The 22,954-nt window shown below is 40.6% G+C and overlaps 1 protein-coding gene across 5 annotated transcripts in view; it reads right to left on the bottom strand.

Moving 5' to 3' along the window:
- Positions 1–3,540: 3,540 nt before the first annotated feature.
- The window catches only part of IKZF2 (IKAROS family zinc finger 2), a 109,672-nt gene continuing 90,258 nt past the window's right edge, over positions 3,541–22,954 (bottom strand). For 4 of the 5 annotated variants that reach the window (XM_082057365.1, XM_082057369.1, XM_082057366.1 and 1 more), the window contains 3 exons: positions 19,206–19,343; positions 11,745–11,888; positions 3,541–5,973 (listed from right to left, as the gene is read on the bottom strand). In XM_082057365.1, coding sequence (XP_081913491.1) covers positions 5,249–5,973; positions 11,745–11,888; positions 19,206–19,343 — 1,007 coding nt within the window. In that variant the 3' untranslated portion in view covers positions 3,541–5,248. The remainder of the gene's footprint in view (positions 5,974–11,744; positions 11,889–19,205; positions 19,344–22,954) is intronic. The other variant, XM_082057368.1, reaches the window with a different exon arrangement.

Raw genomic sequence — 22,954 nt, 5'->3', positions numbered from 1 at the left:
AGACTTTTGTTCTTGCTGGATTTCTTTTTCCAATTGAAGCAAGTGGCAAATGCTTTAAAGTCTGCTCCTGTTCCTCAGTGGGAACTTAAAAGCACAGCGAAGTCCATTTGCAAGTGTTCTTCACTTAAAGCTGTGGAGGAGAAGAAGCCAGGAGATGGCTGCCCTAGCACTGTGCAGCTGGGGGCTCTTGCAGCGAGTCCCGGTGCCGCTCTGGTTGCCGTGTTGGTTGGGACCAGCTCTGAGACCAGCTCTGGCTGGATAGCTGGAATGCACTTTGCTTGGGTAATTTTCAGCCCTTCCCACTCCCAAAAGCCAGCTGAGTCCAGGAAATCTCCCAGCAAAGTGCCAAGACAGTCCCTGTCTCCGGGCCAAGCTGCCGAGGAGGGTGCAGAAGAGGAGTGGGATCTGCCATGGGAGAAGGGATGTTTACTTTGGGTTGGATTTTGCCCTGCATTCTGAAAGGGTTATGGTAGGATATCATGAACAACACCACAAACTTCCAAAACGCATTTGAAAAGGCACATATACAATAAAGCATATACCTAATTATACGGTACCATATAAATATAAAATATACTTCCTCAAAATCCCCAGCTGCCCTAGACCACAGGCCATGACTACCATCCTCTCTTGGTTTTAAATGATACTAAGCCAAGCTAAGATGCGAATTTCTAGCTTCAAAGCCAATTTGATAACACTTTTCCTAAAATCTCACACTGAGTTTAGGTAACTCCAGTCTCAGTGCAGCCTCTCTTCTGCCTCCTTGTTATATTAAAATGTACAGCGAGAGTTAAAGGAATATTATTATACCTAGCAAAGGAATGCTATGACTGCAGCTCCTGTCCTTGGCTGAAATAAGCACCTTTCCCCAAATTATCTCTAAAGTTTCTTTTTGGATGAAGAAGTGTCCGTTGTTTGGCTTCTTTCAAATATGAAAAAGCCAGCTCAGGACCCAGACAATAGTAAATACGTCCTATTAAAGGCCAGTTTTGAAGGGCTTGGTTTAATTCCTGGTCTCCTCTTCTGCCTGACAGCCCCAATTTAGGAATGCCCTTGTAAACAGAAAAAAATTTGGAAACTTAAAATTGTTAATTTCTTCACCTTGTAGTAAATATACCTTAGTTCCACATAGCTACTTTGTGAGCTGTGTCCTCACATTGTAGAAACTAATACCATTAAAAAAAAATTAGGCCAACTAACAAATCTAGATTCTTTCTTCCTAATACTGACCAACAGAGGTTAATGCCTAGACGCCTTTCACATCACATCAGAGATGGAAGCACTTTTTAAGGAGAATAAAATTGTTTTAATCCCATAAGTTACTGAGTGAAGAGCTGGCTTTACTGAAAAATGCTATATATTTTGATGTGCACTCCTAACTGATTGCAGAGAGCTGGCTGTAAAATTCATTAGCCATAACAGCAGATATATAGATAATGCCCTTTGCTCCAAGAATATGGATCATACCAGGAGTAGAATAAGCAGTCACACTTCTATTTCAATTAATAGGCTTGTAATACTCTAAATTGAGTCAGAATCTTGCCATTTTTGATGCAAAAAGAAGTGAAAGGGTTTACTGGCAGGGACGTGTGCCGAAATGGCGCCTTTTTTTTTTTTTTTTTAATGAAAATGGGGAATGCTCATAGGAAGCCAATTCTAAATTTGCAAATGCATGTTTTTAACTGGAAACCTGATTCCAAGAATTTTAAGAGAGTCCAATAAATATCAGCCAGGTTCAATTTCCAACACCAAATACTCAGAATGAATGGATCCGCAGGCCAAGGATTTTCTACTGAAATTCCTAGTACACTGTGCATGACTAATGAACTCGGCAAAACTCAAGAGCTTTTCTTAGAAATCTGCAGAGAGCAAGTAAGCAAAAAAAAAAATCTCCAACGTCCCATTTTGCACACTTATGTGTAGGGGCAAACTATTTTATATAAAGCTATCCAGTAATTTTCAGTAGGAAGTGAATGTTCACATAAATGCTACTCCAAAACTTTGTTCAAAATTTGAACTAGAATTTAACCTACATTTCCCTAGCTCTAGGATGGAAAATTTCAGTGACTGTTCAGAAAAGGACATAGATAATAAAAATTAATGCAATGCTTCAGCTACTTGCTCGCCAAAAATGCAGGTTTTGGAAGATAACTAAACCAGCATCTCCCCAGTGCCTCCCCAGTTCTCTGTGTCTGTGATACTAGGACATGGCAGTGCTCACATGCAAATTTCACATGTTATCATTGGAACAAGAAGTTGGGCTTGACTGAAATCAGCTACAAAAACACTGAGCCTCCCCATCTGGCCTTTTGAACAGCTACAGAATACACGCTACAGGAGGTACCAATGAATGAAAGTGCACACTGATGAACTGCAGATAAAATTGCAGCCAACTAATTTGTGGATACACAAGAGGTTCTCTGCCTTTCCTGTACTGTGGTGCTTTCCCAAACACAGACATATCTTTTGAGCACTTTTCCCCTAGTGCTAGCTGTTCCAAGAAATCACAGTCCATTTATTTCCACTGACCAGAGAGGGGAGAATGGAAAGTTGTACCCCCAAGACTGAAAGGAGATAGCCAGCAACTCTTCTCTTTGGCTCAGGACAAGTCTTTCTGGAGCCTTGTGCAAGCCTAGGGACTTTAGGCCCAGCACCTTTCCATTTGCACATTGTCCTTAAAACACCTTTTCTCGCCTCAGCAGAAAACACAGCCACTTTCTTGAGGTATGCTGTAAAAGCAAGCCCCCTTTTCTGAATTTCCAAGCACATCCTGATGCAGAACACAGCCAGTTGCCTCCTAGACCAACCTTCATAGCTGCAGAGAATCAGTGGTACAGGATAAAAGCGATGTCCTCCAGCATCTCCCCCTTTTTCTCCTGCAATGAGAATGGTTTGAAGGACGGCAGCAGTTCATTTGCCTGAGTTTCCTCTGCATTAGGGCAAAGAAAGAAGGAGGGGGAGGAACCCAACGACATTAAGAACAATGTTGGGAATAGGTCTTTAAATCTGTCTCTCCAAAGCCTGTATATTCCCAGCCTTGATAGCTCTCACATTACACAAGATGACATTTCTCTCCATATTGTATTATAATTAATAGGCTACTGCAAGACTTTACCAGCTCCTACTTAATAGCATTTCAGTGCTGGGAAGCAGTCATCAGGTAATCTGGCCATGATCTACTGTATCCTTTCTAAACACAGGTTCTAGCTGCCAAGAATGTCACCATAAAAAGATTTCAATCAATACCACTCAGCTTCTACTTTCAAATGCTCCAGGTCTAGGAAGAGAAGAAGAAAAAAACCCAGTACCCTCAAAACGAACAGCAAACTGGCATATGCATTGAGTATGCAGATTGAAGTGAGCAGATGGGAACTCATTATGGCCTGATCTTGCTCTCTCTTTTATACTTCAGTAACTTTACACTTTGGAAAAGGTCTCACCAAGCGCATGGAGACCACGTGCACAAAGGGGGTTAAACCCATGCAGATCTTTCCATTTTCAAGCTGTGTTCTTGTTGCCAAACAACAACATTTCAATTGTGATTGGTACAAACAGTTGGGTTTCAATGGCAATCTGTCACGTAGGTTTAAGCCCAGTTTTTACTGATCCAACCTGCAACTTGCAGGGTGGTTGCTGGCTTTGTTATTTATTGGGAGAGAAAGAATGGAAACAAAACAGACTTTTTTTTCCCTTGTCCAGTCTGTAGTTCAAGGACTTGCTCTGGAGTTTGTTTCTCCATCTGTATTCCCTAGAGTGAAATTAATAAATCAGGAATAAAAGTGAAATCTGCAAATCCAAATCAAAGCACAGCACCTGCATCTCCACGTATCACTTTTTAAAGAAGTAGAGAAGGTCATATGTGATGTTTGTTTGCAGGGCTTCTGTGCTCTCTAAGAGCAAAGGCTACCCAGCAAAATCAGCAAACACATCCACCCCTAAATTAAAGTAGAATCGACGACTTAAAACCAAGGAAGGTGCTGGTTCAGCAAATTAGCAAATAAGATGTCAACAAGATGAAAAAAATGGTCAAGACTCGAATCCTGATGTAGCCGATTCAATGGAGCTAAGAGGAATAATGCTGGCCAAAGACCTGGCTCCTAGTGTTTTCCCAGCTGCATGTCTTAGCTTGGACTGTTGCCAAGAGTTTAACACTGTGATAATAGAATGAGAAAGTATTTCTATAGGTATATAGAAATATTTAATTATATTTAAAGAACACCTTGCTACTAGTACTTCTGTCATTATAAGATACATAATTTTAAAACAAAATTATTTCAGAAGAGCAGCAGAACCTCTTGAGTAAACTACAGACTCTCTTACCCACTCCTAGGTCAATTACTGTCCTAGAAGCAAGTTTAAATGTTATTTCTAAATGCTATTTCTTAAAACATAGGGTGCAACTAAGTAAGTAAGGCTCCCAGGGTCTCTAAGAAGCCAGTGAGTCAACACATAAGCATGGAGTAACAGCAAATCAACAATTCTAAAAAAAAGGTGCTTCATAAGTTAAGGAAAATAAAAATACAAAGCCTCAGACTTACCACAGAAGGCCCTCATACTTATGAATCTAAACTGCTGTAACATGGAACAGTGTTAAGACATAATTATTTTTTTTGTTATATTCTAGAGGGGCAATACACACTGATCCCAGCAAAAAAGCTCACCCTGGAAAGCAATCTTGAAAGGAATATTGACTTTTATTCATGCTCCTAAAACCCTAAGAGTTTTGCTTTAAAAATAATTGTTCATTCTGCAGAATAAAGTTCCTCCCTTCTCCTCCAGCCACTGAAACTCCATACTGTATCTACAAGTTTGAAAAAAGCTCTCCTCTGAAAAGTTTCTACCTATTTGTCTGAAACTGCAAATGAGTGGCATCTTGTTGGGACTTTAAAGCACCTAGCAGGGTTGAGTGAGATCCCGAAACAGGACACAATGTACAGCTGATTAAGACAGAAACAGACTGCCTTTCATTTCCCACAGAAAGTGATGCAGGTCACTCACCAAAAAGTGATGGCAACAACTAACCCCTCTTTTATCCCTTCCCTTCCTTATTTCCATTCTTAAGCTGGGCAGAGCAAATGAGGTTGGGTCTACAAAAAATAAGGTTAATAATAATTAAACAACACCAACAACAACAGCAACAACAACAAAATAGGCGTCTCAATGTCCGAGGAAAAGTGGGATTGTAAGTGCAGTATTTCTTCATGTGCAGTTCTTCTACTTCATATGAGTCCCCTTTGGATGAGAAGGCCTAGTGGAATGTGTGCTCCCCTCGGACTATGTGTGACGAGAACTCATAGCGGTCCTGGCTTCGGTAGCCACAGATGTTGCACTCTAGTGGGTCCCGGTAGCCATGGCAGCCCATGTGGATGGTGTACATGACATGGTCCAGGAAAAGGACGCGACAGTGCTCGCACTTGAAAGCCCTAATCTGCTCCCCTTCTCCGTTGATGACCTTGTAGATATCCTTTAAAGAGCCCTTAGGAGCTTTTGTGGCATCCAAAGCCTTGGCGTCCTCCTTCATATAAGCCGGGCTTGGCTTTCTCTTGGGATTTAAGGCAGAGTTTCCTTGGTAGGACTGGCGGTCTTCATGGCTGCTCTCTGAGTCAGTAGAATCCAGGCAGCTATTGCTGGGGGAGCCCTCTCTATCCTGGGTTCGACTCTTTGGTCTGATGAGGGAGATTGGGCCATCCATGTTGTTCTCGTGACTGTCAGCCGTTTCCCTGCTAATGGGCCTTTCTATCCTGTTCGGATGATAGACCTGAGCGTAAGCTGAGCTGATGACTGGGGCCACCTCTGCAATTGTGCTTGGTGTGTGCTGCATCAGAGGGTGAAGTGCCTCAGCTCCAAGGTAGGTGATTGCATTGTTGATGGCTTGGTCCATCATGTGAGACTGCATCAGCTCAGCCTCCTTCTCATAGGTGAGGTTCATGTCAAAGGGAATATCTGGATAGCCAAATCTCATGAGCTTTTCACCTAAGGGACAAGAGCAAATGAATGAGAAAAAACAACATATTCACTCCAAGGTTTCATTGCAAAAGGGGTGGGAAGAGACAGGAAACCCCTGACTTGGGGTGAAATTCCTTCCAATCTTAGCCTCCTTCTACTTGTTTACTGAACTCCTACAAAGTTTTGTCCTGAGATGGGTAAAACAGCAACCTCACCAACAGCTTTTTTTTTTTTTGTTCCAGATGAAACATGCAGCTGCAGCGTCCTCCAGATCAATACCAAACCTTCCACTGAGCCTGGCTGTGCCCATGCTTCAAGTTCGGAAATACATGTTAACTGGTAGAAAATGGGATTGAACCATCGAGGTCAATGAAGCTTCGCTGGCTTATGCCATCAGACATACTCTTCCAAAATTAAAAGAGGCAGTGCCACAATGTCCCCTGCACTCTGAGGTGTCTCATACATACCATTTACAACATGGCTGCATAGTCAGAAACATAGGAACAGGTACAGAGAGCTGCTACAGTGTCACCTTTAGAGCAACAGTATGTAAATCCTTCAGTCAGAAGGAAAAATGTAAAATCCCTGCATGCTGCCCCAGAACAGGGCAAGTAACAGGAGCAATGGGGGCTGACCTGCCATTTTGCGTTCAGGCTATAGTATCTTTGTAGTTCTCTCCTTCAAGAAAAAGATCCTATCCCAATGTTTTGAACTGAGAAAAAAAAAAAAAAAAAAAGACATGTGTCCCCCAGTGTCTATTTAGGCAAGAAAACAAAAATAGAGAAAACGCTTGTATAGCTTAGTTTCATCTGGTAAAGAGCAAAAGCAAGTTTCATTGACACAGGATAAATAAATACATAATGATGATGAAGCTGGCTGATTCATCACTATGTGAATCTAAATTCACAGCCTTGTAACCTTTTTAAATCAATGGCATTACAGATATGCGAAACCAGAACCACATGCTGGTAAATTATGCTGGTCACAGGGCACACTGCGTAGCACAGCGCTCCTTTGAAGTTAACAGATTTACCATGAGTTACATCAGGACTCAGCAGCACTGCTTTTCCAGGGATGGCCTTAGAGTGCAAGTACAAGTTATATGCATAACTATGTGTGAGATACAAGATATACATATGTCTTCACACACACAAATATTAGCTAGTTGTTAACAGTTAACTTTTGAAACTCATTTTACAAAGTCTGACAAATAATTTCTGTTGGTTGTCTTTGCTACTTTTCACTGCCTCAGTACATAAACCCAGACTTTAATTCAATAGTGTAAGCTAATAAATTCAAGGAATCACTACATACAACTGGTTTGACTACACAAGAATTAAAGAACTCAAGAATCTTCTATCCCCTTTTGCCAAAACTGCTTGGAACAAAATGTGTACAAACCACCATAAGAACAAAACAGAACTGTAATCCCAAATCTCTTCCAAATACCATTAGTACATTTCAACACAGCTATCACTCAGCATTTTACTTTTCACTATATAACTCTTTCCACTTAGTGTGACTTATCTTCAAGCAATGCATAGAGAGAGAAATAATTTTACATTACCCGTGGAACGATCATGTTATCCTTAGAGATGATGCATTACTTTTGCTTGGGAACTTGGCCCTGATTAGCAAGGTAATTAAATGGGAAGGAGGGAAGGAGGGAAGGAGGGAAGGAGGGAAGGAGGGAAGGAGGGAAGGAGGGAAGGAGGGAAGGAGGGAAGGAGGGAAGGAGGGAAGGAGGGAAGGAGGGAAGGAGGGAAGGAGGGAAGGAGGGAAGGAGGGAAGGAGGGAAGGAGGGAAATAGTGCTGCAACAATGGCCTTTGTAACCTAACATGACCTAAGGACAATTCTTGCCATCAAACATGGTCTTTCCAGAGTTGCCACAGTGGGCCAGCTGTCCTGCCACTGAGAAGAAGATGGACAACTCTTTATTGGGAGGTGGCTCCACCCTCACTTGAAACTGAGCAGCTCCTTCCCAGGTGGGACCAAAGTGGGCCTGGAGGAGAGCTCCAGGAGACACGTGGTGTCTTTGGCACGGTGGGAAGAAAGAAATGAAAGTGGAAAAGTCCATTGGTCCCTGTCACCTGCTCTGGCCACCTGTGTTTGAAAAATGAACTGGATTTGGTGAGACTCTGATGTAGCTGCCAAACATGCTGCCAGTGCTTTGCAGGCTTTATAGATCAAGAACTAATACTTTTATGGACTACTTGGATGAATGATGCAAACCTTATTTTAATTCCTTTTATCTTCCCTGTTTAGTTAGTCCACCACAGACAGCAGAGTAGAGAAAACTGTAAATTGCCAGTGACCTGAATTATTCATTCCTTTAATTATGAACTGGTTCCAAAGATGATAGAGCCTTATAAATGGAGTGTGACATAAAAAAGTAAAATAAATTATAACACGAGGAAGAGAGGGTATAAAACACAGAGCTCAAAAGAAACATTAACAAGCCAGTCCAACATGGTTCTCAATTTTAATTCCTCTTTAGCCATATCTGTGCTAAAACTAACTAATCAGATTCATCATTTTGAACTTTCATGCAAAATTATGCTTGAATTCTATTTATTCTTGCCCTACATTAGTGAAGCAGAAGAGAAAACATTCCCTGCTGTGATCATCTTACCATATGACGTTCAAAACCACCTCAAAACAGGTATTTGAGGCTAGATCAAAGCACACGGACACAGCCGTCCTGTAATACCTGCAGTCCACCTCACCAGGTATCTAAAGCAACTGCGATGCTGGACACTTGGGAGAAGGCTGCAAGAAATCTTGGAGAAAACAGTTACAGAATTTCCCACGGTGTAAATTTCATCCTGACCCCCATTAACTAGAAGCTGACTCTAATTTTGAAGCTGGCTGATCTTCATCTGTCCTGAGCTGCCTGTGTATTTTTAATTCTTCCCATAACAACTGTGGTCTTATGGTAAGTCACACAAACGTCTCCTTTTGTATCCTGTCAGTTCTTAACCTCAGTGACACTCTGCGAGAGTGAACACCACACTCAAACTGAAGAGACATGAATCTGCTTCATGTGATCAGCTTGAAGATGTTGGTTTCAATTTCACTACTGTCGCTTCTCCCCTCAGTGAAAGAGAGGCAAACCCAAGCACTTGGGCTCCTGTGCAGCATAAACTACACTTTCTGCCTCCACTTTTTCAACAGATTTGGTAAGACTAGTACCTCAATAGCAGATATATAACCAAGTGTCTCACTCAGAAATTAGCTCTACTTGCTGTATGCTGCTTCCTTTCCTCCAGAAATTTCAGCCAGAGCAGAGACTGTGGTCCACAACCAAGGTCCCTTGGAGATTGCTAATCAGAAAAGGCAGTAAAGCATTGATAGATGTAGCATGAAAAGATTTTAGCTTATGCTTACATGACCTTCTCATAAACACCATTAAGTTGTTTTGGACAGGTGCCACACTTGCAGTATGCACAGGAAAATTTCCTGCAAGCAAGAGAACCATTACAAGTTCTTCCTGATAGGGCTGAACAATATTTCATTGGGGAGAAAACGGGAAGAAAAGTGAGGTCACGGTGAAAAAAAAAGTAGCAAAGTGGAGACTGCTGTTTTTCAGTTCAACCACTCTGATGCCATGAAAGATCAGAAAAGGCAGAAAAATGAGATACAGTAAATTTGAGAGAGGACTCTTCTTCCTTACAGCTGAATCTCATAAAAGGCTGCATGTCACATGAAATCCTGAATTCCTAGCCCCAGAAAAATGAAATACCAAAATTATCTGTTACACCTGTAGAAGAAACAGGTTTATCTAACAACAAAGCAGTATACTCTACTGAATAGAAGAATGATCTGCTACAGTGCATCTCAGGCAAGGATTTCCAAGTAGAAAATTTGCCTTTGAAGACAATGACAACATATGATCAACTGCATGTGAGTGGACAAGTAAAATAACCTTCCTGGTCTAAAAAAAGAGACCATCATCTACAGCTTCTAAAAAACTCATTCAATTTATACCATCTAAAAAGTGGCTTGCCTCAGTTGTGAGGTATGCTTATAATCAGTGAACTGTGCTGCTCTGAGAGCAGGCACGTGGACACCAGAATTTAAGGGAAGGGAACAAAGTCTCCAGCCCCTGCAAAGAAAACCTCTGAGAGGTATTGCAAACACAATTCTGTTCAAGCCTGTGGACAACCTGGGAGAAAAAAGAGCCCAAGGTGTGAACTGCCCTTCTTCATTTTGAGGCTGTAGTATTTCTGAGGTCTAGACACACGGTTTAAGTGTCAGCAGGGTTAACTATTTCACTGTTGATCACAACCTGCAAGAACATACAGCACTCACTGAGGCAACACTAGGAAAACTTGCTGTGATGGGGCCATCTTTACAGACTCATAAAGCTCCATTTGGCTTGTCAGTAGAGAGTTCTGCTCCCATTTCCACCTTCTTCAACCCCAACTGTTGTCACAGCAGTAAATTAAATCAGAGTTTAAATTCTCCAGTTCTTATCAGCTATACAGTAATTCATTTGAGACCACACTTAAAGACAACAGTCTAAGAATTAAACTTTTATCTCAGAAGGACTAGTAACAATACAGGAAATACTGATGCCTCCCAGTGTTCCCTGTGTATGTCAGAATAGATTGTTCCTGACCTAACCTTGGCTTAGCACTGATATTTGGGAAGGGTCAGATGACTGAGAGCGGCCAGGTCAGTGTGTCAGTGCCCCTCAGGTGAGCTGCCACATGCTGCTTGCCCCCTACTATTTAAAAGCATGTGGGTTCGCTCAATACCACCTTCAGCGGTCATTTACCAAACCCAGCTGAATCTGCATCTAGCTGAGGGGCAATGACTTTTCTAAATGGCTGTGTTAATTGTTTACAGTCCTCTGATCCTCTCTCTGTAAGAGTCCTCAGCACAGGCAGAATTGGTATGTGACACCCTTAAAATCTGTACGACTGTCTTTCCAGGGAGTGAGTGTGGAAAATGCCCATTATGTGACTTTGGTGTCTAGCAGCATACACTTACCCCAAATAATTCTGTCCCAGCTCCCCTCCTAAGAAGTTTAGCACTGCCTCAGTATCAGTAAAAAGCAGCATTAGGGTACAATGCAAACCAAGTAAACTTCCCCATACTGTCTCCTGTTACAAGCTAAACAATTTTAAGATGTCAAGATACACAACAAAATATTAATTTTGAGCCTAGGCTTCTAAATTTGGTAACCAAAACTCATCAAATACTGTTCTATATTCATGTGTTCATAAGTTTATTGTGTGCAAAACACTGCACTTAGAGCAAGCACTTCTTCAAACAGAAGTGATGTGATTTTATTTCCTCATGCTGGTATTAACAGACCAGTTGTTTCCAGCTCCCAGGAATTTAATACAAGTTACAAGTCTTGAGATACTTTTTTTTTTTGAAACACATCCACATATGGAGACAAATAATTATGTGAGAGACATAGATTATTTGCTGGGAGAAGGAGCTGGAAAGATGACAAGTCTAAATCTCAAAAGGGCTAGAGAAAAGTTAAAAAACCCCACCAAAACAAACAACCAACCCACAAAAAAAAAACCCACAACAGCCTTAAGGCACTGTAAAAAACTCAAGATTTTCTAATCCATTTTCATGATTCTGGGGGCCTCACTTTTGAATTCTCCGGGTTGGTAAAATGAATTAAATAGTTTTCAGGATTTCTTGCTCTGATTTAACCATCTCCATTGTTATGTCTCCCCATCACAATCAAGTTCTGAACCCTTGTTCTTTTGCCTACTACAAATTACAAGTAACCTACACACTAAAAATAATAAAAGGCGTATTTCAAGCTTACCCACAAACTTCTGTGGGGTGGAGCTTTTACGCTTTCCCATGTTGCTTGTCAGCTTCTCTATAACAGCAGGTCTCTCAAAAGGCACCAGAGAAATATTGTTGTCCATCACAGGCTCTTGTTCCTTACAATCTTCCATAGGAGGTACTACATAAAACCAAAAAATTGTATGAGACAAGTCTGGTCTACACTTCATAGACAACACAAATCATCTGAGCCCTGTTAATTGCACAAGTGCAACACAAAATAAAGCAAGGTGCAATAACACACTGGGCATCAAGATAGCATTCATCTTTGAGCAGAGCCACATTTACAAAATGCCACTTTTTGGGAATATCTTATTTAGCAGAAGCCCAACTTTATTTATTAGAGGACTTCTTTTATTCTGAATACTCAATATCCCCAGTGAGGAGGGGAGACTCCTGAAAACTCCCTCTGTAGATGACATTTTCTGTTATTCTCATTCAATACAGTCACCTGTTGCCACTGTAACTTTTCAGTTACCATTCTTTGTGTATTCCCTTAATTTCATGCTTATCATATGGTGTGCTTACCGTTCTTATTTTCTTTTCGTGCTAATCTCGGTGACTAAAAAACATACAAGGTATTGATGACTTGTGTTTCCTGGGCCTGGCTGTGCATTCCCCAAGATAAATGTTTCCAGAATGAAGGATCTGTTTGTTAACATGTTCTTCCTCTTTCTATACGTGAGATTGTAAAATCAGCAAACGCTGATGGATATAGAAGACTTGCATTCAATGTTTGCTAGGTCTGTGTTTGAAGGGATAAAATATTAATTAAAAAATTGATAGTTTCCACACAATGTATTGTGTGGAAATGCCCTACAGAATCAGTCTCAGAAACTATCAATTTTTTAATTAATATTTTATCCCTTCAAACACAGACCTAGCAAACATTGAATGCAAGTCTTCTATATCCATCTTCCCACTTTTTGGGATCAGCAGGGAACATTCCTGTGCTCACTCTGTTAGGGGAATGGTCTTTGAGACAATAACAAGAAGTGAACGACCCTTTCCATCTTTACTGCTTCCACTCTATCATTTGCTGAGTTAGGGAATAAGGTGCTAGAGTGAGAGAAGCATAGGAATTACATTGGTTACCAACCAGGGCAGTGACGAACTCACACAGGGTTTTATGTCATTTGCTGACATAGCTATTCACTACATACCTAGAAAGTACTCTGTTTTTGTTAAGCATCCTCTTACAAACGCCAAGAAGGGTCAGTGGTACCGTGCTGCAGATCAGGCCCATATATTTCAAGTGTGATTCCATGAATTCAATACACGCTCTTATTGTCCCATATTAATCTTTAGAAGGTAGCAAGAAAAACTTGGGAAGGATCAGCTATGAGTCCCTGTGCTGATGTGATGATTGAGGTGTAAAAAGTTATTTGTGGAGAAAAATGGATGGCAGAGAAATAGAAACTGGGATGATCTTGCAAAGATTTCCTACAACTTGTAAACTGTGAGCAACCAATTTCTCTGTATTAGCTAAATCTTCCAGAGAGGTCACAGGTGATATTGCAGAGGTAGCAGAGAAAGACTGAAACCCACATCTTCTGCTGATCCTCCTCTCTGGTCTCTCACTGCATCAGCCTTTCACGTCACAGATACCTTTCTGTCTGAGACTGTGCCACAAATGAACCCCACCAGCCTACTTTCCTCCCATGTAGCTTTACTGCCTTCAGGATCCTAATATGGAATAATCACTACCCTGTTCTTAAACACACAGCTGTTTGCCAGCACATAATATATGAAAAATGGGGTGATAAAAGCCTTGTCTTTGCCTTCTTTCTAGCAGGGAAGAGCAAATACCAGGCAATTACAAAACAGAGTATCTGCTCAGGTGAACTTCTCACTTCAGACATTCATAATAAGAAAACATGGCAATTTATTCATTTGATTCCATTTGTGCCTCTGCTGCTATGGAAAGCTGAGTACTTTGAGGCTTAAAATCCACCATATGCTATAAAATGATTTACTCTGCTGCTTTTTTATTTGTACGGGATGCTCCCCCTGAGAAACACAATGGTTTCTCATTTACAAGGCAGTCCTGCTGGCAGCAGTGAAAGAAACGAAAAAGCATAAATATGAAACGAATCTAATGTTGCAACAAAATGGGATGCAGTGTTCAAGTGACCTAATTAATGCCCTGGGCAGACTGGGAGGTCTGGCATACTTTAATAGCTAAGGCAAAAATTTTCAAGTTATTTAAATACTGTGCTTGATCAGGAGCTATCCACACTAGCTCCACTCAAGTGTTTACTGCGGAGATTTTAGAAGAAAGGAAAGAGGATGTCTGTTGATTTTCACAGGGAACTTGGGGGTGACTGTCCTTTTGGCTTTCCAAAAATCTGCATCTGCACGCACATGCACACACACACACCGCGTGAAACCCTGCATCCCTGTTCAGTGGCAAAACCCATCCCAGGTTTGCACGCCAGTGCCACTTCAAGAATTTCCAGCCACTTGCGTACAGGACACACGAGGCTGCTGGTGGGACCTGGGGAGGTGCAGAGGGGTCTAAATCCCTTCTAGGAAGACTCCCTAAAGGTATGGTGGCTTTGTAAGACTGTACTTGCCCAGAAAATCGGTTGAAAACTTCCTGCTTACTTCCACAGTCATCTGATTAAGCCCCAAATGCAGTGACATTTGTATGTCTTATAACAATTAAGTAATTATTAAATAATTCTACTGTTGGGCATATGTGTGTAAAATTTTCTACACTGAATTTGAAACCTTTCTTCCATGAAAAATGAATAGTGCTAAAAAAGACATCTGCTCTTCTTTAAATCAGGCAAAATTCTGCTTGGACTCTTTCTAAAAGTAAAATCATCGCCAGCAAAAGCATTTTCTTTTCTGTCTTTAATGATGCAAGCTCTTTTCCCCACCTCAGAACTCGACTCTATAATCCAGGGCATGGCTCTTTTGCAACAGAATCACTGAATCATGCCAATATTTGTGTTACAATGGGAATAGGTTACTGGAATATGTTTTGTTATGCAGATTTCCTGGGAGAAGGAAGAGATGTAAATAGCCTAGTTTCTGAAACCACTTAAATTGCATGCAAAAGTGGACCAAATGGCTGAGATGTCACATTTTAGAAACCCAAAGACTTAAGTTAAAGATCACATTGTCAATTCTGGATACATTAATTTTCATTTCAATTTAAAGATATACAAATTAAGCACAAATAGCCCAGCCTGCATATTTTTTTTGGGGGGGTGGGGAAACAAAATAAATAAGGCAAAAAACAAACTGATTGCACACAACCAAGAGTTATCACAAATCAGTTGCTCTGTGGTCAAAGCTCAAGAGTACGCATTTACTCTGTGGTAAATGCAATTCCTTTTTTGTTGTATTTTATTTCATTGTACTATTCCTCATGACCTTGGTAGTGGGAGCTGAGGAAGAACAGCTGACACATTGTAACTAGCTTTGATATAGCAACTCATTTTATGCTGTGAACTTCAATCTCAGCTCAGGAAGGCCTTTTTATTCTAAAAATCAAGTGTTTAGTCCATGAAAAGCCCACGCCTGAGCATGTTTCTGTTCAGGGATGTTCTTAACCAGCTATCAGGGTGCTCTCCTGGACTGTCCATGCAGATGTTCACCATCTCTGATACCATTAATGTTCTCAGTTGCAGTTAACACCAAATGTTGTTTCTAAGCCCAAACTCTCTATTCACAATCCTGGATGATCTTCAGAACAAAATCTTTATTTTCCTGAAGACATTAGTCTTTCAATCATAGTGCTCAAAGTAGCTATCTTTTAGTTTTGCTTCTTAAGTTGTTAGAAACTACACATACTATCACATACTATTAAAAACTTCATGCTGTTCCAGTGATGAAATAATAGGGAAAAATGTAAAAAAAAAAAATACCCACTGTGTGTTTTGCTGATGAATACTTTTGTGTGCAGACAACAGACACTGGGCTAACTCTCAGCTGGTACAAATTAGTATTACTCCATCAACCTCAATTTCCTTTCCTAAGCTGACAATATTGCTATTTTAAAAAAGTATGTGTGTGGAGAGAAATGACAGGAAATATTCCCATGGATCCTGGTGTGAAGTCTCCTGTGGGACCAGCATTTTAACGATGTTTTAAGCAACTATGTAAGAGGGAAGGACACCAGGGCATTGTGTGTTTCATGTGGAGCTGGCCTTTGAGCCTCATGCAGCTTAGGGCTAGGCTTCCTTCTCCTAAAAAGAGCATCCTCTCCACTCCACTTTAAGAATTTCCCTGGACTTCTTGCTTTGTGGAGATGGAGAAGAAGTAAAAGAGGGTGTAAACCATAGCCAGCATTTAACATTATATTTGCAGGAACAAACAAAGAGAAATGTTCTTAGTTCAAGGACTGCCACTTTTGTCTCCTCCAGCACACCACTAGCTGGGAGACCTGGCTAGGTCCACCTCCGGGGCCAGCATTGCTCAGCCGAGAATTGCCACCAACCCAGTCACAGGAGCTCTCATGTCATGCTGAACAGGCGACAGGAGCTTCTCACAAGGAAGGACACCTCAGCAAGCAACCAGCACCCTGCAAGAGACTTGTACATTCCTACCCACATACCGAAACTAGCCCACCTTCCCCTCTTTGGCTTCAGCCATCTGCAAGACAGAGATAATTGAAATTAAAGGCCTTACCAGGCCATGGCAAAAGCACCCAAGTTGATGACTGTAACATGCCTATAAACTGATCAACTTGAGCACAATGCTTGAAAAACATCCAGGCTCTCTAGGGGCTGCCTTCAGTTTTGTGGAACAATTAATCTCTGCAGAAATAATTTAGGCTGATGTTAAACGTTGGCCTTATTGGTTGAAACCCAGCACGGCCACCTACATCCTTAAAGGATACTGGTAGGGATAAGAAAATCCGCACCACTACCTATTCCGTGCATTACAGTGAAGTTCTGACCAGGAGTCACACCAAAATGTATTCAGAAGCTTCAAAACACTCAGCAAGAACAAAATACTTCAGAAGTATTGGGGAAAAGAGTCAGGAAACTTAAACCAAACATGATGTAAAATAAACCAATGATCACAATCTCCAGAGCATGCACTCACTCATCCTCAGGAATACCCTTTCCACATGTGACATGGAAGAGAAGGAAAGTAATACATTCTTCAGGGTTAGACTAAGACCTAACTTTAAGCTGAGCGATCATTTGTATACTCTTCCCTGGTGTCATTGCAATCCCAGGAGAAAGAACTCTGTTGCAGACCTCTACAGGTTGGTGCTCATGACCCTCACATTCCCATGATGAGCTTCACGGGTGGGAGTGATGCTGAGTGAGATGAGATTTATTACCAGTCCCAGCTGAATTTGGAGCTTCCTGTTGCTGCCTGTCCTTGCTATTCCCTCACTAAACAGCACAATGAGGAGAGCGGATCAAACATCCCCTAAACATTCACCAGGGAGATTTAGGCATATTTGCCCAGAGGAGAAAGAGGCACTAGTCGAATTCCAAGTGTGGTTTTAAGCCAATTTTGTTGAGAAAAGTAAAGTGTTTGTGTGAATTTTTCTATTTTAAGCCCAAGCAAAGTCAGTCAGGCTGTAAATAAAGAAACTGTCCACATGGGGTTTGCACTGGTTTAACTTCAGTTGGTAGGAAAATCAGTGCAAGGTCAACCATTCCAGCTTCTTTGGGCAGACAAAGGACTTAACCTTCTTGTCATAGCATTAAACAGTTTAGGAAAAGCTTTATGTTTCCTCAGAAGTACACTGTCAACCAGAGTAAACCTAATTTGAATAAATAACTGAATAATAAACGAGGAAGTTGAGAGGAATTTGGGAAGATCCTCTACAACGTGGTCTCTGAAACACCCTTTCTGTCATCACTACATCAGCTCACCGCTATTCCCATCAGGCAAGGTGGAGATCATCCCGCTTGCTGCTTAATCAGACAGGGACACCCTTGCAGAGTGAAGGGCAGGTATTTTGTTGGGAATGGAGTTGGTGCTTGAACTCCTGCTATCAACTAAGCGCTCCATCCAACAGATCAAGCACATGACAGGTACCCACAAATAGCAAAGGCTTGAAATTAGTCTTTCCGCTGACTTTTACAAGCGTAAAGTCAAGCCTAAAGCAGATAATCACTAACTTCAATGTCCTTAAATTAACACATTACATTTTAAATGTTGATTTTAGTCTCCAGGGTGCCTATAAAGATAATAATTACTTAATAAAGTTGTATCAACATTTTGGCAGTACATATTAAATTCATTTATAATGCCTTCATAGGTCTACATTGTTAATGGAAAAGTACTCTTTAAAATTTTTGGTGATTTTTTTTCACAAAAAAACAGCCAATACTAGAAATGCTGAATAGATTGTATTTCAGGTTGTATTTTTAGTTTTTTAAAAATGACCTTTCAGAACTTTCACACAATCCATTTCCAAATGAAGCCATACAACTCTACCCAACAATGAAAAGAAAATGAAAAAACAAAACAAAACACAACACAACACATACATTGTTTTGCCTTTTCATTTACCCGCAATCTAACTTTTTGGTATTCTTAGGTGTGTGGTAATTTCTAGTAAAAAAGGAAAAGGTGTGATTTAAATATTTTCTGATTAGAAGGAAATTCTTAAAATACAAGTATCAAACATGTAAAGACAAATTCTAAAGTTAAAAGATGTTTAGTTTTAGAAGAGTTTCTGAAACACTAGTTTTGAATGAAATTATTAAAATTTTTGTACAGCTACCATTTAGTATTTAGTGCCTACAATCCTGTAGTCTGAGACATTATGCTCATTATCTATACTAATAGCTACAGAAATTTCCAAAAACAAATTCATAGAGTTTGACATTTCTTGCTTTCATCTTTTTGGCAATCTTCAGTCCTTATGTATATTAAACACATGCAGTGTTAGTTAACATAGTAATACTAACACATGTAAATGCATATAAACTTCTTTTGTTGTTATAATTACTTTAATCAACACTGTTGAATTTCATTCTGCCCTGGAAATTTTTACATCTAACCCTCCCTTTTTTTTTGGTTATAAGATAATATTACAGGGAAAAGGAATAATGACTTCTGAATACCTCCACCATCCTTATCTCTTATAATTATCAGTCACTATTGGAAAGGAAAGTGAATCATACATTTTATACATGATTTAGTTAATTTTTAGGATAACTTTGCACGGTTGGCTTTGCTTTATTTCCATATCTGCATATTTATACATACTAAAAAGTGAAATATTGACTTAAAAAAACCCAAACAATAAAACAAAACACAGCAAAACCAATGCTGTTAAATTGGACAGAGTGAGCATTTTAGCCCATCTTTTCCCCTCCTGCCTATCTGAGCATAAGCAACCTATAAGACGGAAGTGATGCAAAGCCAAAAGGAAGGAAGAAAAACAGATGGAAAAAAAACCCGCAAGAGATGCTCCAAGTCCAAGAGACCTCAAAAGGCGGTTTCCACCCACCATGGTGACTCATGACCTGCCCGGCAGCCTCCATACTGACATTCTGCAGATAGTTGTGGCAGCGTTCCTTGTGCTCCTCCAGCGAACTGCGCTGCTTGTAGCTCCGGCCGCAGTAGTTGCACTTGTGAGGCTTCCCCACTGCGGAGAGAACGAGAGCATCAGGTCAAATCCACGGCAACCCACTTTTTGCTACCAAAAAAACAAAATCACACCTTTGTAACAAACAACACCTGCAATGGAAAGACACCTAAGAAAGGTTACTCAAGTCCAAGACCTTTTTCCCAGCCCCATTTTCCCACCACACACACCTCCTCCCACCCGCTGGGTACTTCGCCCCACACGTTTTTCACACTAAAGCACGGTACCAGCAGAAGGAAAAAGAGGCGGACTTGTTGGTTGCAAAGCAAATAAACAGATGACAAGAGGGGAAAACAAACCAAACAGCTGAATCACACCCCAGCACTGCCTGTGTGTCACCAAGTCTCGTGGGAAAGAAACTTCTGAGACATTTCGCCCATGGTACGAACAGTTGCCTTCACAAAAACGAGCTGCCCCAGTGGCCTAATTCTGCTCCCAACTGTGGGGAAACCCATTACGTGGTGCAGAGTTTTTCTTTCATTGAGAAAACTTTGTCAGAATTACTAAGGGAAGGTTGGAAAATAAAAGACAACAGAAAGTAACTTTGGTAAGCAACAGAAAGTAACTTCGGTAACAGCACTCCTACATGGCAGAACTGAGCTGCCGCCAGTAATTCACAGAGACCAGATAATACTAAAATATAATATAAATATACTACAATGTGAAAGACCATATATGATGAAAATTAAGCTAGATGAACACAAGACACAGCTCCGATTTTTAAATTTTGTTTTGTTTTATTCAGCAGCATTAAGAACAAATAGCAAATGCCTCTTAATACATAAAAAACTTGGCACCAGATTCTCATAAAGTATATCCCTTTTGTAGCATGTAATTAAGAAACCACAAGAATGGCTTAACCCAAGGCTAGAAAGCTAGCCAGAAGTGTATTTTGCCAAGCCGTGCTAATAAAGGTTTTTAATATAATTTAAACTTGTAGAACATGAATGTTTATTCTCCAATAACTAAAGAGCAATTTAAGTCAGTACTGCAAGTCTAGTAAAACACCACTGGCTACAATTTTCAGAGCTGGCTGAGGGATGGGGAAGGTCAAACTTCTTCCAGAGTTTTGAAGATCTTAGGTAAGAATTTTAGTTTCCAGCCAAAGAAATTGAGAACATCCTCTCTGTTGGATAATAAATTTTTCTGTTGGGCTTCTCCCAATATTGAAAGCTTTTCACTATCATTTACTTAATGAAATCCAAGCTGTGTTAATTGCAGCTAAAATGCACTGTCACCACTAGGAAGGGAAAATGCAGGAGAGGCTGCAGGGTGGAGCAGCAGATATCCCCGTGTTTGCCCCTTGTCACCTGTGTCATGGAAGATGAAAAAGCCTGAGCCTCTGGTAGCAGAGCTGGTCAAAAAGTTTCAAACGTTTTTGTCTCAGAAAAAAAAAAAAAAGTTTGATGAAATGAACGCACTTGCAGAAGGTTTTTGTTTTTCTCAAAAAGTTTGTTTGTGTGTGCGGTTCAGTGACACGACCAAGTTTTTTAAAAAAGCTGCTCTTAATAAGCATCTAAACTGTGGATTTCTTTCTCCTTATTGAGAGATAAGGCTTATCCTCAGGAAAAAGTCTTCAGTGAAACAGTGGTTGTGGTCTTTATTTTCTTTTGCTCTCTAGCTTGCACTGTTGCCATAACTGGCATTGGCACCAGGAATCTCAGTGGAGGCTGAGTGTGGGGCTCATTATCATTCCCAGAGTAATTGCCCTTGATGTGAACAATGTGGATCAAACCTCAGCTCTTAACCATAAACCAGCCACCTCATTCTGGAAGCTCCTATAAATACACTGGCAGCTCACTGGGATGGAGAGACTTGTATTATCAACATTACCATGCTTTGTCACGCATCTGGATGGCAGCAATGTCTGTCAGTCTGATATCTTTATTAGAAGGTAACTTGTTGTCTAATCAAAAAAATCCATTGCAATTGAAGGGATTAAGGTAACTGAGCTGAAGCAGGGCTGAATCAGCCCACCTGGTTTGGCTACACCAGGTTATCAAGCAACTCAGATAAACTGTATGATGCAAGGGAAAGGGATGGTTGCTTTCAGCTATTCCAGAGGCAGCTACAATTAATTAAATATATCATTGTTTAGCATAGCGAAACATTCCCCTACAAGCTTGCAGTACAAAACATCGATTCAACAATCAAAAAAACATTGGTATTATACATCTTCAACTGGTTGCTCCCTGCATTGCAACAATTCCACATAACATAACAAGGCTGAGATTTTCCAATGATGCTCAGCTACCTGAATTCCATCGGATGTCAAGGTTAACAGAGATGATAAAAACTAATGATAAAGGCATGATTCCTACATGCAATATGGGATTTGAAGGATATAACTCCCCAAGGAAAGAAATACTCCAGCACACACACTCCTTCCTCTGGGGAGGAGATAAGAGAATAAACAACATGTGATAAATGTTAGTCATGTTGCTTAAGACCCAACTGGAAACTGCCCAGACCCTACTGTGAAGAACAAAGTTTACGTGCTCCAGTTAAGTAGAATCAATACAACTCCCTTGCGTTCATATCCAAATTCTGTTCCCCCTGCTCTACAGATGCAACGACATCATAGCCCCACAGGCATAAAATCTGATTTATACTACAAAATTATACAAAGCCACTCGAAGTTTGGCTCAGCTTGCTTGTTGTGAAGCTGCCTTCTCCAAGAACCATGGTACAGAGACACCTCATTGGCCATTGTACATAAAACCACTGCCAATGGTGGTGGCACCCAAGCCAAGTCAGCTTGGAAATCCCTGGTTTGGGGTAATTATTCCTTTATCACCTTTTCGGAGTAAGTAATCAGATTAAAAACTACCATCAGTCATTCTTATAGAAATGACATAATACAGTGAAAGCAAACAAGCTCAAAATCTTGAGAAATCTTCAATTTGTTGTTAAACTGGGAAAGACCACAGCACTGGGTAAAACCCAGTGGCCATACCTATGAAACAGATAACTTGAAGAATATAAAAAAAACACTTTGTATTTCTTATTGAAATGTTGGAGTTTCCACACATTTAAGCTCAGATTCATACGGATGACAATGCGGCACAGAAAACCCACAGTGGAGTCTCAGCCTCAAGTGGAAAATATTATGACAGTCACAGTGAAAAAGACATTTAAATTTAAAGTATAATTTTTACCATGAAACAGGTAAACCACTTGTTGAAATTCACAGAGAAACAGAGTTTGCTTGTAAAATTAAAATGCTCATGTGGACAGAGGAAGGGGAAGAGAAGGACATAAAAGACAAGGTGTTTCTGACTTAGGAATACTTTGAGTCCTGTGGGTGAACTTTGATAGCTGAGAAGTCTGCGTGCAGCGACAATGAGATGGTGTAACTCTAAGGTCAGTATTCAAGACAGAAAGCAGACTTAGGCCTAGGGAAACTTCTTTAAAGTCATAAAAAAAGGTCAGTGAAAGAGAAAGAGCCCGTAAGGCATTCGTGCAGCATTTTGTTCTCAAAAGAGATGGGAGTGCACAGCAGAATATAAAGTAAGTCAAAGGGAAATAACAAGGCAGCCCAGGTAATACCTTGCCATAAGCATATAACATGAGAAAGGCTTACAGAACAGGTTAAAGAGCAACGATACACT

The sequence above is a fragment of the Streptopelia decaocto genome (genome assembly GCF_964273445.1).
Source record: "Streptopelia decaocto genome assembly, chromosome: 6".
NCBI classification, from domain to species: Eukaryota; Metazoa; Chordata; class Aves; order Columbiformes; family Columbidae; genus Streptopelia; species Streptopelia decaocto.
Note: the sequence above shows the minus strand (reverse complement) of the source record. Positions and strands in the feature narration are given on the sequence as shown.